Source organism: Herpailurus yagouaroundi, unplaced genomic scaffold, assembly GCF_014898765.1.
Source record: "Herpailurus yagouaroundi ecotype Mexico unplaced genomic scaffold, PumYag 28, whole genome shotgun sequence".
NCBI lineage: Eukaryota > Metazoa > Chordata > Mammalia > Carnivora > Felidae > Herpailurus > Herpailurus yagouaroundi.
In genome coordinates, this window is record NW_024412376.1 from 36,413,024 (window position 1) to 36,430,624 (window position 17,601).

General features: G+C 41.3%; 1 protein-coding gene across 9 annotated transcripts in view; it reads right to left on the reverse strand.

Annotated features, from left to right (window-relative positions):
• The window catches only part of TRIM2 (tripartite motif containing 2), a 121,476-nt gene that overhangs the window by 36,779 nt on the left and 67,096 nt on the right, over positions 1-17,601 (reverse strand). For 8 of the 9 annotated variants that reach the window (XM_040472073.1, XM_040472089.1, XM_040472081.1 and 5 more), the window contains exons 3-6: positions 15,112-15,349; positions 3,321-3,472; positions 1,967-2,147; positions 374-1,097 (exon numbers count right to left, since the gene is read on the reverse strand). In XM_040472073.1, the coding sequence (XP_040328007.1) occupies positions 374-1,097; positions 1,967-2,147; positions 3,321-3,472; positions 15,112-15,349 (1,295 nt within the window). The remainder of the gene's footprint in view (positions 1-373; positions 1,098-1,966; positions 2,148-3,320; positions 3,473-15,111; positions 15,350-17,601) is intronic. The other variant, XM_040472131.1, reaches the window with a different exon arrangement.

Consider the following 17,601-nt stretch of genomic DNA (forward strand, 5'->3'; position numbering starts at 1 on the left):
GGGGGAGGTGGAGAGAGAGGGGGAAAGAGCTGAACAAGGGAGGAGAAAAAGACTGGGTGGGGAAGACTTGGGGGGGGGGAGAAGGAGGAAGGGAGAGAGGCTAATGGGCAAGGGGGAAGGGAAGGAGGGGAAGAGGGAGGCAGAAGACAAAGAAAAAAGGGCAGGAGAAGGAGGGAGGAGAAGGGGAAAATCAATCATAACATCTCCGAAGAAGAAGGCTGAATAAACTCACCCCGTAACATACACCGGTGTCTCCCAACACGGTCAGGTACAAGCCCTGACCTGCAACGTTCCCGTTTGCAACAACACTTTCCCTGCTGCCCCGTCACCAAAGCAACGCTCAGGCACCGGCGCGGCGATGCTTTCTCCTTACCCACTCGGAAGATCAGATCGTCTTCGATGGGATTCTCTTTTCGTTTCCCAGTGCTGTACATGCTCGCGGGTCTCTTCACCGCTTTCTGCTTGACATGGCCGCTCCCTGGGGACTTAACGCGCCTCTTCACGCCCTCGGTGGTGGGAGACACGTCGGCCGACCGGATCACCTTCAGCTTGAACGGGCTGCCTCGGATGTGCTGGTCGTAGAGTCGCAGAGAGAGGGTAAAGTCCCCTTCCTTCTGGACAGTGTACAAAAACTCGTACGTGCCGTTTTTGTTGTCGAGTATTTCTCCGTCCGCCACGCTGCCGTCGGGCGTGCTCAGCTCCGCCGTGATGTAGGCGTTGCCGGTCTTGCACAGCTCCCCGTCTTTGTCCTTGGTCGTTATGGTGACGGACATGGGCTGCCCGATGATGGTCTGCCGCAGCCCCTCACCCGTGGCCACCGTCTCGGAGGCGACAGCGTTGGTGGTTAAGATCGTCCCGAGGTTGTGGATGGACTTCTTGAGCCCTTCGGTCTCCACGATGAAATCCAGCTGATCATTTTCACGCGGGTGCAGCGGGAAATCCTGATCGGCCAGTTCGTTCAGCTTCTCGCTCATCTGCTTCTTCACGAGCAGCACCTCCGTCTCCGTGCCATGGTTCAGGGCCTGCGCGGTGAAGTTGCTGCAGCTCTTTATATTCTCCTGCCCCTCGAGCAGAGTATCCAGCTGCGACTGAAGGACCTGTGGGGTCAAAAAGCGAGGCCGGGTGAGCGCTTCTCAGCGCACTGCATGGTGCGCGCTTGGCGCGCCGGGGCAGCGCCCTCCGCGGGCGCCTACCGCGTCCTGCACCTGCCCCCCGCCGGTGGTTCTCCGCAAGTGGTATTTAATTTGGCCCACTGAACCAGCTTCTAATGCGTGATTCTGAATTGCATTCGCAGTACCTTCTCGTTCCCTTCCGCCTTGTCCAGACTCTCCCACACACATATTTCTTGGGTCATGTGTTTTTGCTAGGGACAAGCAGAAACGTCACCACCAGGAGCCGGGAAAACAAATTGCTATGCCTGGCATCTGAACTATTAATTATTCAGTATCTCTCTGTAATGTCCTAAATTCCCCTGTTACCACCCAAAGGAACAGAAACCAAACAAAACTCTCCACACCCTCCACACTCCACACAATAGCAGAAGCTTTTGATCCCTGGTTTTGTGACTGGACATGTTAAAGGCTGCAGTCAGGGTTCACTTTGAAGTTGACTAACAGGTTGGTGTGGATGAGAGAGCAATTAAGAGACTATTAGACATTATAACTTAAGGAAGGAAAATAATCCAATTTAAATCCTGAAAGCATTACTTTATATTCATTCTTGCCTTGTGTCAAATCATAAATTGGTACTTAAGGTTACAGAATCATAGAAGTTCGCCGGAAAGAGGAAGGAAAAAATAGCTGGGTGTGCCATGAAATGAAAACTACTGTTTACCATAAAACAGTGACACTTAAGGACCCATCTAAGTCCCCTTTGCTGTTCTTAGAACACAGTAAGCTGGTGCAGTGAAATACCGGGGGTATCATGTCTCTTACAGGATTATCTACAAGAATGGCTGGAATCTTACTTTATGTTTGAGGCCATAGTTGACTTCCAGTTCCATAAGCAGCACGCTCTTGCGCACGTTTAAAGTCTTCTGGAGCTCATCAAAGGTAGAATGGATGTCATCCACAATGCTGGCCTTTTGGTTGGTTAACTGATGAATGATTTCTGAGATGAACTGAAGGGCAGAATCTATTTCTGGGAGCCTAGAGGACAGTCATTAAAGATCATTATTTAGCATCAACCCAGAAATAGCAAAACGTCTACCTAAACACTATGTTTTGTCAAAAAATATATTCTTTGCCTTTCATTATCTTTAAAAAGTAATAACTGAAGAACAGAATGAATAAGACATGACATAATTACTGCCTTTGAGAGAAGAGACTCTGAGGGTCCATGTGTACTTCAAGTGTTCAGTCATCTAATTTTACTAATTGATGGTACAAAGCCTTGAGGCTCTCTGAACCCCATGGCTTCTCCTCACTCTGAATCAAGCCTTCTCAAACTTAACACTATAATATTGTAGGTCACATACTTCTTTGTTACAGGGGACTAGCCTGTGTGTTATGGGATGTTTAACAGCATCCTGTCTTCTACCAGATGCCAACAGCAGCCCCCCCCCCCCCCAAGTGAGGACACCAAACGGCTCCAGGGCATGGTAAAAGGTTTCCGGGGGGTATGCATAATTACCCACAATTGAGAACCAGGTTCTAAATGTATAGCTAATCCTAATTAGTTTTATCCTAATCATATGAAAAACTTATCCAAATTCAGTTTCCTGAGAACATTTTTCAAGTTTCCAAGTTCCTTTAATTATTATAGAATAACCACACTTTTCTCATTACAACTATTGGTGACAAGATTTACTTTCAGCTGGTTGTTTATTTGCTCTCTTTGGTCTTTCTTTTGTATCACACAGCTACTCTGTTCCCTCATTTCCATGCCAAAGAGAAAGCCTGGAAGCAGGAAAACATAAGGAAAATCGAGCAATCACTGATCAGTAACATTTGCCGGGCTCAAACAGAGAGGAGCCAATGACAGTAAACACAATGGTCCTGTGTATGTCAAGAAGAGCAGCTAAGAAAGGCTCCTCAGAGAGCCTGGTTTCAGGCATGAATTTCAGAAGATCTGCTGAGAGCATTTGCCTGGAATGTATTTTATTCACTTAATCATCCTAAGGTACTGAAACAAAAATGCCACCCCTCTTAACATAAGGGCGTTGGAATTTGACCAAGGGGTAGGGGGTGATCCTAATCACTCACTGGGGTTCATGACTACAGACACACAAAGGAGAATTTATTTAGGGAGCATGAAACCACGGAGACAAGAGATCGGGAGGCCAAGCCTCACACAAGACAGCCAGGGGGAGGTGTGTGCACCTTTTGTTGACGGCATCCAACTGGACCTGGAGTGAGGCCTTGTGTTGCTCTACCACATCCTTGAGGGGGACTGTGGGATGTTCTGCGTGCTCCCCCTCAGTGCACTCTCGACACATGGCGGTCTCACAAGACTGGCAGTAAAAGTCCATCACCTGCAGGTAACACAAAAACAATTCCAGGTTCAAGGCCACTAACTGAGGGCTTACTGGGCACTAGGCCTGTAGTAGGCATCCTCTCATTTCATTCGCACAGCTTTCCCAGGATGTAGGCGGTATGTCCAGTTTCACAGAAGAAAAGGAAGGATACATTTTTATTTTTTTTATTATTTTATTTATTTATTTTTAAATTTTTTTTAATGTTTATTTATTTTTGAGACAGAGAGAGACAGAGCATGAACAGGGGAGGGGCAGAGAGAGAGGGAGACACAGAATCGGAAGCAGACTCCAGGCTCTGAGCCATCAGCCCAGAGCCCGACGCGGGGCTCGAACTCACAGACCGCGAGATCGTGACCTAAGCTGAAGTCGGACGCTTAACCGACTGAGCCACCCAGGCGCCCCAGGAAGGATACATTTTTAAGTGCCAGGCCTCAAACAGAGGTGGGCCAAGCTGCAGCGGTGGCCACAAAGCCAGATTTTCTGTGGTTACTCCCCTAGAGCAGAACAGTGTGGGGCTGCGATGCTCCAACTTCTTGATCTTAGGACCCTTTGCCACTCTTCATAAACTATTGAGGACTCCAAAGTGCTTTTATTTATGTGCATTGTATCTACAGATATATTAAAAACTGAAACAACAATTTTAAAAAGTAACTAAAAGCAATAATAAGCCCACTTGATGTTAACATGAATAATATAAAACATGAAAAATAACTGTATTTTGAAAAACAAGAAATTTTGTGACAATAATGGCATTGTTTCCCACTTAAAAAATTTTCTTCAGCGTCTGGGTTAATAGTAGACAGCTGGATTTTCATATCTGCTTCTGCATTATATCTGTTGTGATTGCACACATCATGTTGTCTCTGGAAAATTCCACTGTACACACTTGAGAGAACAAGAGTGAAAAAGGCACATAATGTCTTAGTATTATTTTAAATACAGTTTTGATCTTATGGACTGCCAACCCACCCCCACAAAGGGTTGGGGGACCCATGAGGGTTCCTGGACCATACTTTGAGAACTGATACTCTTTCTATATGAGACAAGCCGGGGTGCCTGGGTGGCTCAGTTGGCTTAGTGTCCAACTTCAGCTCAGGTCATGATCTCACGGTTCATGAGTTCAAGCCCCGCATTGGGCTCTGTGCTGACAGCTCAGCGCCTGGAGCCTGTTTCAGATTCTGTGTCTTTCTCTCTCTCTCTCTCTCTCTCTCTCTCTCTCTCTCTTTTTCTGCCCTCCCCCGCTTACACTCTGTCTCTCTCTCAAAAATAAATAAACATTAAAGAAAAAAGAGATATAAGCTGTACTGAACAATTTGTATCCTGGCTCTACCACTTATGTAAAGGTTACCACTTATGTAACCTCAAATTTTCCTTTGTCAAATGGAGACGATAATAGTAACCTAGAACTCAAAACTGCACAAAGAACTCAGAAGTGGCACTGGCATGATGTAGCAGCAGCAATCATGATGATGATGATGATGGTGATATCATCAGCTTATAGGAAAATAAAGGTACCTTATCCTGATTATGATGAACTCTCAGTAGCAATATAACACAAAGCCTATTAGGTCAGTTTCCTTGGGAAGGCATTTCCCTATTCTCTCGGCTGAAAATAATTTTGAATTCCCAAGATACTCTTGGAGGGATCTTTTTCTTGAAGTATAACACATGTACAGAAAATGGCATCAGTCAGGGCACCTGAGTGGTTCAGTCGGTTAAGCGTCTAACTTCAGCTCGGGTCACGATCTCACCACCCGTGAGTCCGAGCCCTGCATCTGGCTTTGTGCTGACGGCTCAGAGCCTGGAGGCTGCTGCAGATTCTGTGTCTCCCTCTCTCCCTTTGCCCTCCCCGGCTCTCGCTCGCTTGCTCTCTCTCTCTCTCTCAAAATTAAACATTAAAACAATTTTTTAAATGGCATAAGTCTTATTAAAGGTTAGTGGATTTTCATAAAGTGAATCCTCCTACCAAATCACTTTTATTTATACCCCAGTTTATGAAATATTTATAAGATTTTAAGTTCCTGAGCACAGGAACTTTCTTACAAAAAGCCTAATTCCTTACACAAAGTAAGTATTCAAAAACTACTCAATGAATGAATTGAATGCTGTCTATAAAAGACACATTTTAGAGTCAAGGACACAAATACATTAAAATTAAAAGGGTAGAAAAAGATATTCCATGCAAATAGTAGTCAGAAGAGAACTGGAGTGGCTATTCTGAGACAAAATAGATTTTAAGACAAAAGTTGTTACAACAGACAAAAGAGGACATTATGTAACTATAAGATGATAAATTCATTGAGAAGATATAACAATAATAAACAAATATGTACCCAACAACAGAGCCCCCAAATATATGAAACAAAAACTGACAGAATTGAAGGGAGAAATGAATAGTTCAGCAATGATAGTTGGAGATCTCAGTACCCCACTTTCATTAATGATAGAACAATTAGATGGAAGATCCATAAAGAAATAGAAAGTTTGAGGGGCGCCTGGGTGGCGCAGTCGGTTAAGCGTCCGACTTCAGCCAGGTCACGATCTCACGGTCCGTGAGTTCGAGCCCCGCGTCAGGCTCTGGGCTGATGGCTCGGAGCCTGGAGCCTGTTTCCGATTCTGTGTCTCCCTCTCTCTGCCCCTCCCCCGTTCATGCTCTGTCTCTCTCTGTCCCAAAAATAATAAAATAAACGTAAAAAAAAAAAAACTTAAAAAAAAAAAGAAATAGAAAGTTTGAGAATTATAAACCAACTAGGCCTAACAGACATATAGAACACTCTATTCACTAACAGAATACACATTTTTGTCAAGAACACATAGGACGTTCTCCAGAGTAGACCACATATTGGGTAAAAAACTCTCAGTAAGTTTTAAAAAGATTAAAGTCATACGAATATTTTCTCTAGCCACAATGAAATCAAATTAGAAATCAATAATAGAAGGAAATCTGGAAAATTAACAAATATATGAAAATTAAATAACTTACTCTTACACATTGAGTCAAAAAAGAAATCACAAAGGAAATTAGAATATACTTTGAGATGAGCAAAATGAAAACACAATATACCAAAACTTATGAGAGAGTTTTCAGAGCAAAATTTTAGATGTAAATGCCTAGTTTAAAAAGAAGAAAAATCTTAAATCAATATAGCCTAAGGTTCAACCTTAAAGAACCAAAAAAGAGGAACAAATCAAAACCAAAACAAAAAGAAAGAAAATAATAAAGATGAAAGTGGAGACAAATAAGATAGAAAACAGAAACACAGTAGAGAAGATCAATGAAACCAAAAGTCGGTTCTTTGTAAAGATCAAAAAAATTGACAAACAGGATACTAAGGACAGTTGTATGCCAACAAATTGAATAACATAGATAAAATGGACAAATTCTTAAAAACACACAAACTAATAAAACTGACCCAAAGAAGAAATAGAAAATGCAAATATACCTATAATAGGATATCGAACCAGTATCCAAAAATGTCCAATATAGAAAGCCCATGACCAGATGGCTTCACTGATGAATTCTGTCAAATATTTAAAGAAGTATTAACATCAATCCTTCCAAATTCTTCAAAAAATAGAAGAGGAGGAAACATATCCTAACTTATTCTATTAGGCCAGCAATACCCTAACACAAAAGCCAAAAAACATCACCAGTAAAGTTCATATCCCTTATGAATATAGATGCAAAAATCCTTAACAAAATACTAGTAAACTGAATCAAGCTACATATAAAACGGGTTATACAATACGGTCAAGTGGAGTTTATCCCAAGACTGCAAAGGTAGTTCACATACAAAAATCAACATATGTAATACACCATACCAATAGAATAAAGGGGAAAAAAACTCCACATGGTCATCTCAATTGAGGCAGAAAAAAAACATTTGACAATTTCCAACACCATTTCGTGATAAAAACACTTATCAATCTAGAAACAGAAGAAAAGTTCCTCAACTTGATAAAAGGTATCTACAAAAATCCTATACCTAACATCATACCTAATGTTAACCCCCTAAGATACAGAATGAGACAAAGATGTTCACTCTTGCCATTTATATTCAGCAATGTACTAGAAATTCTAACCAGGGCATTTAGGCAAGAAAAAGCAATAAAATGCATCCAAATTGGAAAGGAAGAAGTTAGAATTTCTCTATTCAGAGATGATATGAACTTATATACAGAAAACTCTAAAGAATACACCAACCCCCACCCCCACAAAAAATATTAGGCCTAACAAATGAATTCAGCAAAGTTGTAGGATACAAGATCACCAAACAAAAATCAGTTGTATTTATATACACTAGCAATGAACAATCCAAAAATGAAATCAAGATAATTCCATTTATAGTAGCATCAAAAAGAATATAAAATACTTAAGAATACATTTAACCAAGAAGGAGTAAGACTTGTACACTGACTTCTACAAAACATTGTTGAAAGATACTAAAGAATACCTAAATAATGGAAATGAATGTAAAGATATCCTATGCTCATGAATAGGAAGACTTAATACTGTTAAGAGGGCAACATTCCCAAAATCGATCTACTGATTCAGTGAAATACCTATCAAAATTCAAGCATCCTTTTTTCACAAAAGTGAACAAACTATTCTCAAAATTCAGATGGAATTGCATGGGACTCTGAATAGCCAAAACAATCTTGAAAAAAAAAAAAAAAAACTGGAAGACTTCGACTTGTAATTTCAAAAGGTAGTACCAAGATAGAGTAATCAGAATACTGTGTTACTGGCATAAGGACAGACATATAGATAGATGGAATAGAATTGACAGTCCAGAAATTAAACCATACATTTATGGTCAACTGATTCTTGACAAGGATGCCAAGATCACTCAATGGAGAAAAGCAGTCTTTTCAACAAATGATGCCAAGACAACTGGATATCCACATGTAAAAGAATGAAGTGGAATGCTTACCTCACTCTACATACAAAAATTATCTCAAAATAGATTAACAACCTAAATATAAGAGCTAAAACTATAAAACTCCTAGAAAAGAAAACATAGGAGTAAACCTTTATGACCTTTGATTAGGTTATGGTCTTTTAGATATGACACCCAAAGCACAAGCAACAAGAAAAAATAGATAAATTGGACTTCATCAAAATAAAATCTTGTGGATGAAGGGTACTATCAAGATACTATCAAGAAAGTGAAAAGAGGGGCACCTGTCTGGCTCAGTCAGTAGAGCATGCAACTCTTGATCTCAGGGTTGTGAGTTCGACTCCCATATTGGGTGTTGAGGTTACTTAAAAATAAAATCTTTAAAAAAAAGAAAGTGAAAAGAATAGGAGAAATATTTGCGATTCACATATCTGATAAGGATGTAGTATCCAGAACATATAAAGAAACCCTACAACTCAAGAACCCAATTCAAAAAACTGGCAAAGGACTTGAATAGACATTTCTCCAAAGAAAATATACAAATGGCCAATTTGCACACACACAAAAATATGCTCAATATTATTAGTCACTAAGGAAATCCAAATCAAAACCACTATGAGATACTTTATACTGATTCGGGTGGCTAGACTCAAAAAGTCAGATAATAAGTGTTGGTGGAAATGTGGAAAAATCAGAACTTTCATACTTTGCTAGTGGGAACGTAAACTGGCACAATCACTGTGAAAACAGTTTGGTGGCTCCTCAAAAGTAAAATACAGAATTACCATGGGACCCAGGAATTCAATTCCTAGGTATACACCCAAGAGAACTATAAACATACATCCACACAAAAATTTGTACACGAATGTTCATAGCACTGTCTATGGCCATACCACCCTGAACGCGCCTGATCTCGTCTGATCTCGGAAGCTAAGCAGGGTCGGGCCTGGTTAGTACTTGGATGGGAGACGAATGTTCATAGCACTATTCATAATAGCCCCAAAGTGGAAACAACATGAATATCCATCAACTAATGAATGGACAAATAAATTGTGGTATATCCAGACAATGGAATATTATTTTAGTCATAAAAAGACATGAAGTTTGGCCATATGGTACAATATAGATGAACTTTGAAAACATTATGCTGAGTAATAGAAGCCAGACTCAAGAGGCCACATAATTTACGACTGATTTGTATTAAATGTCTATAATGGCCAAATCTTGCAGAGATAACATGCATACTGGTGATTGCCAGGGGTTAGGGGTAGGGGGGAATGGGGAGTGGCATGATGAAAAAGTTCTGGAACTAGTGGTGATACTTACACAACCTCTTGAATACACTAAAAAAGACTGAATTGTATACTTAAAAAAATTTTTTTTACATGTTTTTATTTATTTTTGAGAGACAGAGACAGAGACAGAGTGTGAGTGGAGGAGGGGCAGAGAGAGAGGGAGACACAGAATCCGAAGCAGGCTCCGGGCTCTGAGCTGTCAGCACAGAGTCTGATGTGGGGCTTGAACTCGTGAACCGCAATCATGACCTGAGCCAAAGTCAGGTGCTTAACTGACTGAGCCACCTAGGTGTCCTTGAATTGTATACTTTTAAATGGTTATACTGTTTAATTTTATGTTATGTGAATTTTCCCTTAATTAAAAAATTAATTTTAAAAAATTGCATTAATTAGTTTAAAAAAATGCATCTTTGAAGAGAGAGCTACACACATAGGTGATTGTCCCTGGTTTGGAAACCTAAGTGTTTCTTGGAAACAAAGGCCCTAAAATCATTCTAAAGTGTGAACAACTAGTCATTCCCAAATGTTTGTGCTCAGGATCTGGCAGCTTTGACTCAAGCTGAGAGTTAATTGCGTCAAGCGTGAGACTCAGCTGAGCTCATCCATCTTGAGTGAGATAATACTGGTGTTTTTTCTTGGGGGCGGCTGGGCCAGAGGCCAGGACTAGCTTATTTTTGTTGACAGGTAGACACTACTTGTGAAGATGACAAGGCAAGACCATATGCACTACTAACGTGCTAGAAAGGGTGGTCAGGGCCTTGGAACAGCCCTGAGGATTGTGGAAGTGGGGACTTGTTAGTGGTAGGGCATTCTTAATGAGGATCTCTTCTTTGTACCTCTTAACATCCTTGTTAGTAAGGTGCCTAAGCAAGCCATAACAGGGTTTAATGATCATTTGCGGTTCTGGGACCGTGAGGCATGAGCTCAAATGTCTGGTTTACGTGCAAAGAACCTCTTAAATCACTGACCATTATTCCCATTTTTTCTTTGTATTTGGACAATGCAGCCATGGCAGTTTAATTAGAAGACAGAGAGTGTCACAGCACTTAAAGTAAATGACAGGCTTTCATCCACATGTGCTAATCAGCACCAGGCAGTTTATGAGGACAACATCCTGCTTTATTGTTAATTACCCAATTTTATTAACCTTCAGATGCTTGAATTGTTTTTAAAGATTTACCCATGGCAATTAACTGCAGCAATTTATCTGCAATATTGCATGCATTTGGCTTGAATATGCAATGAGGACCCCTGTTTCAAAGCAGCAGCAGTGAACTACAATCTATGGTAAAACAATAGAACGATTCAAGGCACACACTGTTAATTTCCAAGACCTCTTGCTGGTTTATAAATTTTATGATTCCAAAGAATCATAATGACCCAGCAAAGAGAAATCAGCCAAAACATACTTTAAATAGCTTCATCTACCTTAAGGAGGTTCAAATTCTAGATAGATCTAAATTTTAGTGGATTTGATGTGATGCATTTGGAGAGAGACAAAGGGAAGTTTTAACCTAAAGGATTCTTTAACTTTGCTGGAATCCGCATCTCTAAGACAGATTCTGCTTAGCAGCTGGTGGCATCCAAGGGTCTCTATTGCTTCTATACCCTTCTCCTTTCTATACTGAATATACAGTGTGGAATGACTAATTAAAAAATGAAAGTCTATATAAACATACAAGCATACCCACATATTAGCATAATTGTCATCTGTTACCAAACCATCAATTTTAATGGCTACCCAAGAATCAGGTATACCGACTTACCATAATTTAGCCATTTCCCTAATATTGCACATTCAGATTATTTCTAATTTTTACTCTAATCTAAAATTTTCAATGAACATTCTTATATCTTCATTCTTTTCTCCAGCTATTTCCTTAGAAATATTTCTACTCGTGTAATTACTGAATTAAAGGACAGGAAGTTGTGTAAAACACTCATTATAGTTCGACAAACTGACATAAACTTTCTGAAGAGCAATTTACCCTCCCACCCACAGCAAATGAAAACATCTCCCCATATCCTCATCAGCACTGCTTATTATCTTTAAAAATCAATTTGAGAAGATGTGATTATTTGTGAAGCTTGATATTTCTCATACTATTATTAGCCATTTATATGTCCTCTGAATTTTCTGAGTTCTCTGCCCATTTTCTTTTGTGATGTTCATATTTTCCTCACTCTTAATTCTTTTGTGATGTTCATGTTTTTCCTGATTCTTAATTCTTACATAGTAAGGATTTGTTGGGGTATTTTAATTAAGAATTTTACAGTTATTTTCATGAACCGAATGATTAATAGTTTTCTTTTTCTGTTTTCACTAGATTTTGGTATTAAAGTTATGAGTATATCACGAGTGAACTAGGGAGTTTTCTATCTTTTCTTAAGATGCAGACCACACTATGAATCATATTTGTTTTACACATATTTGTTTTGAAGGAATTAGGTTTCAAATAAAGTTTTACCAGTTTCTTGCAAAATTAGCAGCCTACTCGGGTTTTCTTGATCACTTCCAGTTTCCTAGATAATCATCCATTTTGTTCAAACTTTCAAGTATATTAGCCTTTAGCACCTAGCATTGATATATTTGTTCTAAAATATTCCTTTTACCTGTACTGGTATCTCTTTGTTAGAGTCCTAATTTGATATATTTTCCCTTTTTTGTTTTACCAGATATCAAATTATTTCACTAATTAAAAAAACCAGCTCTTAGGTTTATTAACTCAATTGTTTTATTACTTTCAAACCAAGTTTATCTCTATTATTTCGTGTTCCATATATTTACTTTGTTGTTTTCCCTAGCTTTTTGAATTGAACTCCTTTCATTTTTTTAATAAACGTTTATTTATTTATCTTGTGAGAGAGCGAGAGAGAAAGCATCGGAGAGAGAGCAGGGGGAGGGGCAGAGAGAGAGGGAGAGAGAATCTCAAGCAGGCTCTGCACTGTTAACACAGAGCCCAATGCAGGGCTTGATCCCACAAACCGTGAGATCATGACCTGAGCTGAGCTAGAGCTCCTCTAGGAGAAGACAGCCTCAGGGAGAGCCAGTGTGAGAAATGGTCATAAGAAGAATGCTCAACTAATTGAAGGCACCATTTAAAGTTTCCTTTACAAAACTTACATGATAATTCTCCCTTGGAGTACACTGTATGGGAAACCGTGGTTATTGACAGCCTGGTGTGCTTTCAATTAAATAATTAATTAAAGATACGTAGGGGCGCCTGGGTGTCTCAGTCGGCTGAGCATCCAACTTTGGCTTGGGTCATGGTCTCACGGTTCATGAGTTCGAGCCCCATGTGGGGCTCTATGCTGACAGCTCAGAGCCTGGAGCCTGCTTCGGATTCTGTGTCTCCCTCTCTCTCTGCCCCTCTCCCATTCGCGCTCTGTCTCTCTGTCTCCAGCTTCCCCATGCAAATAGCCTCCAAACAGCGCATCCCTAAAGCTTTCCCTTTTGTCTGTGGTAGAGCTTTCCCACTCCTCTGCCTGCCTTTGAGTCTCTGCCAAAACAGAAGTGACGGTGGCTGATTCCTTGTTATAGCAAGCTCAGGATAGACAGTCTCTGTTTGTTTCTACATTTCCATGTAGAAGATACTGTGCTTAGTGCTAGCAATATAATGATGACCATGGTCCCTGACCTTCTGGAGCTCACTTTCTAAAAGTAAGGCCAGAAGATCAACAAATACACAGATGAAGCCAAGCAGAGCATGGTGGATGCCAGGAAGGAAATCCAGGAAGTGATGTAATGGCTAATAAGTGGGTGTCAGAGGTGGTTTGCCTCAGTTACAGAAGACTGCTCTGTGTGGGAGCAAGTTGAGCAGAGACATGAAGGATGAGGGTGAGCTAGCCAGGGAGCATTCTGGGCAGAAGGCACAGAGAATAATCAAGCCCCAAGGTGGGAAGCCACTTGGCAAGTTCTAGACCAGTGAGGCTGCCGTGTGGTGGGCAGAGAGAGTGGCATGAAATGAGGTCAACAAACAACAGTTATGGCTAATAATTATTCCTTTGCTCTAACAATTAATAGCTTGCTTGATAGTGGTTTTACTAGACCCATGCCTTCTATTATAAGCAGCTTCTAATACTTTTGAAGTGGCCATTACAAAGAAAAAAGTGAATAGTCACTGATGAGAAATAATCTTCATAGCTAACATTTATCAAGAGCTTACTATAATGCTTTATATGACTTAAACATTTACTTCTCCAAGTAATCCCATATAGTAAATACTATTATTTAATTTTTTTAATGTTTATTTATTTTTGAGAGAGAGAAAAAGAGTCTAAGCGGGGGAGGGGCAGAGAGAGAGAAGGAGACACAGAATCCAAAGCTGGCTCCAGGCTCTCAGCTGTCAGCACAGAGCCCGACGTGGGGCTGGAACTCACAAACCGCGAGATCATGACCTGAGCCAAAGTTGGATGCTTAACCGACTGGGCCACTCAGGGGTCCCTAGTAAATACAATTATTACTTCTTCTTTACAGATGAGAAAGTGAGACACAGAGAGCTTAATAAACGTGCCAAAGCTGACACAGGAATAAGTTGAAGAGCGGAGTTTGAACCAGGCAGTTGAAATCCAAAGCCATGGGGCGCCTGGGTGGCGCAGTCGGTTAAGCGTCCGACTTCAGCCAGGTCACGATCTCGATCTCGCGGTCCAGGAGTTCGAGCCCCGCGTCGGGCTCTGGGCTGATGGCTCAGAGCCTGGAGCCTGTTTCCGATTCTGTGTCTCCCTCTCTCTCTGCCCCTCCCCCGTTCATGCTCTGTCTCTCTCTGTCCCAAAAATAAATAAACGTTGAAAAAAAAAATTAAAAAAAAAAGAAATCCAAAGCCAGTGCTCTTGTACAATGTGGCCTCTTCAGGTGACACAGCTATTGTGAATCAGTTATTTAATGGTACACACAGGTTCTCCTAAGTTTATATCACCTATTATGCTTGCTAGTAGCAGAAATTACGCTTGAATTCAAAATCTAGAATCTATTGTCAAGGATTCACACATCTTCAAATTCTGTTTATTATTGAGGATTAGGGCCTAATGGAGCAGGAGAAAAATTTCCCTCAAAAGAAAAACAAAGAGCTGTAATTAATTAATATTTTAATAATCATTCTCAATTTGCAGCACGTATCTATTTTTAATCTTTATCCAGATTTTACTATATAGATATTTATGTGGGTCAAGAATACCCACTGTGCAAATGGTTATGGGTTTGCTCTCCTGGGGAAACTAATAATACATGCTAATAGACACAATGAAGATTGATCTGATCATTTAAATGAATGTGATCAGAGCAAGTAAGCAGGCAAAATAGCCTGAGCACTGCTAAAAATGCCTTCTAATTACTCCTTTTCCAGGTGGAGTTCTGCTTTAGCGTATAACCTCTGATTGCCCGAAGCCTACCCAAATCAAAGCAGTCATGCCCTCAGGCCGCGTCTGCAACCCGCTCACTTACATTTCCATCGTGGTTTGGGCAAGAGAGAGGCTTTCCGGCAGCCACAGCGGTGACCGTCTCCAGGATGGAGGACTCCTCAACGTTGCTGCCGGGAGTTCGCTGCAGCACGTCCATCAGGTTCGTGATGAAGAAGTTGTTCTGGAGCGCGGCCACCCCCTTCTCGGGCAGGATGGAGGTCTGGCGGCACACTGGGCAGGAGAGGGTTAGACTGTGGGCGGGAATGTAGTTCTGCAGGCACCTGTTGCGGGAGCAGAAGCAGGTGGACTGTCAGCACAGTGGGCTCTCGAGCAAGAGCAGGACCACCTCTTCTCACAGGTACCTTACATTCTCTGCACCTACATGGGCTACTTTGCAGAAACTCCCTGTGTAGTTTCCTTTTCTAGGAAAATAAGATTTCAGCAACCAAGAGGTAATGTGTACTCCCGCGCCCCTATCAACTGATCAGGCAAAGGATAACCCTCAAGGAGAAGAGTAACATCATTGACTTTGGTAGTGTTCTGGGGAACCTTGCCCCAAGTGAGCAACATTGGCCTCTCCGGGGAACTTGGAAGAAGTGCAGAATCTTAGGTCTTCCTCCAGGCCTGGTGAGTCTGAATCAGGTGATTTATATGCCCATTAAAGGTTGCAGGGGACACCTGGGTAGCTCAGTCGGTTAAGTGTCTTTGGCTCAGGTCATGATCTCGCAGTTTGTGAGTTCAAGCCCTGTGTTGGGCTCTGTGCTGACAGCTCAGAGCCTGGAGCCTGCTTTGGATTCTGCGTCTCCCTCTCTCTCTGCCCCTCCCCGCTCACACTTTGTCTTTCTCTCTCTCTTAAAAATAAACATTAAAAAAATTTTTTAAAAGGTTGCAAAGAATTGCTCTACAATATCCAGTGTCATGTTCACAGATTTGTGGATTTTTACAATGGGGAGAAACAGGTTGAAGTTTTCTCTTACTGTTGAAATACTTAAATTAAGCCACAGGTAAAGTAATTACTAACAAAGTTCATATGTGAAATTGCTCATGTGCTAAGTTAAATAAGAAGGTAAAGATGTATTTTGATAACTGATTAACTCAATGGAACAACTACTCAAGAAGGATAAAGAAATGTGTTTTCATATATAGCAAATTGCATATTCAGTTAATTTTTAATTATTTCTTACACATAGTTGCATACAAAAGCATAAGCAGATCTCCCATGTTAAAAACACCTCCCAGTGGAGGGGCGCCTGGGTGGCTCAGTTGGTTAGGCATGTACCTGACTTCAGCTCAGGTCATGATCTCACGGTCTGTGGGTTCAAGCCCCATGTTGGGCTCTGTCCTGACAGCTCAGAGCCTGGAGCCTGCTTCAGATTCTGTGTCTCCCTCTCTCTCTGCCCCTCCCCACCTCATGTTCTGTCTCTGTCTCTGAAAAATGAACAAACCTTAAAAAAGAAAAAAAAAAAAACACCTCCCAGTGGAAATGTTTTGTTTAAAGCAGGGATAGGACACCCGGAGTCATACCAACCTGATCTCTTCCTGCCTCTCCTCAAAAGGCATCAACTTAATTCATTTAATTAGCAAAACGCATTGCTAGTAATGACATATAGATCCTGCTCACTAAAGTCACAGTACTTGCAAAAACCGTATGAAGTAGGTACTTTATTTACTTATGTTTTAATGTTTATTTATTCTGAGAAAGAGAGGGGGGTGGGGAGGGGCAGAGAGACAGGGAGACAGAGAATCCCAAGCAGTCTTCCCACTCAGTGCAGTGCCCGATGTAGGGCTCAAACTCACAAACCGTGCGATCATGACCTGAGTTGAAACAAAGAGTCAGACACTTAACCAACTGAGCCACCCAGGTGCGCCTGAAGTATGTACTTTAGACACCCGAGGAAACACAGGCTGAGAGAAGCAAAGTTGCTTGCTCTCAGAACTCCAGTGGTCAAGGGCAGAGCAGGAGTTCAAACCCAGGCGACTCAGGTTCTTAGGCACCAGAACCTAAGCTCTATATAACTACTCTACATAATGTTTCCCTGTTGCTCTGCCAAACGAAATTCTAAAACTTCTGATTTCGTCTCATTCCCCATATTAAGTAGATAAGAAAAATGCCATCAAGGAGGTTAATGGACTTTCCTATGTCACAGAAGTACCTAGCACTGAATCAATACCAGAAACAGAATAGCTTTTGCTAAGGTCACTGAGGGCATCCAAATCCAGACAATAGACATTTTTCACTCCTATCCTTCCCAGTACCACTCATTAAATGTGACCGCTGCCTCCCACCTCTCCTTTTTTGAAACGTTATCTTCTCTTGCTTGTGACAGCACACTCACTTGGTCCTCCTTCTCCTTCTGTCTGCTCTTGGTTTTCTACTGGCCAGTCCAGGCTCTGTCATTAGCACCCCTCTCTCCCTGGGACATCATATCCATGTGCAGGGCTATAAACACCACACTCCCACATTTCTATTCCTTCCACAAACGTCTCCTCTGAGCCCCTAATCTCTACACCAACTGCTTTCTTGGGATCTCCT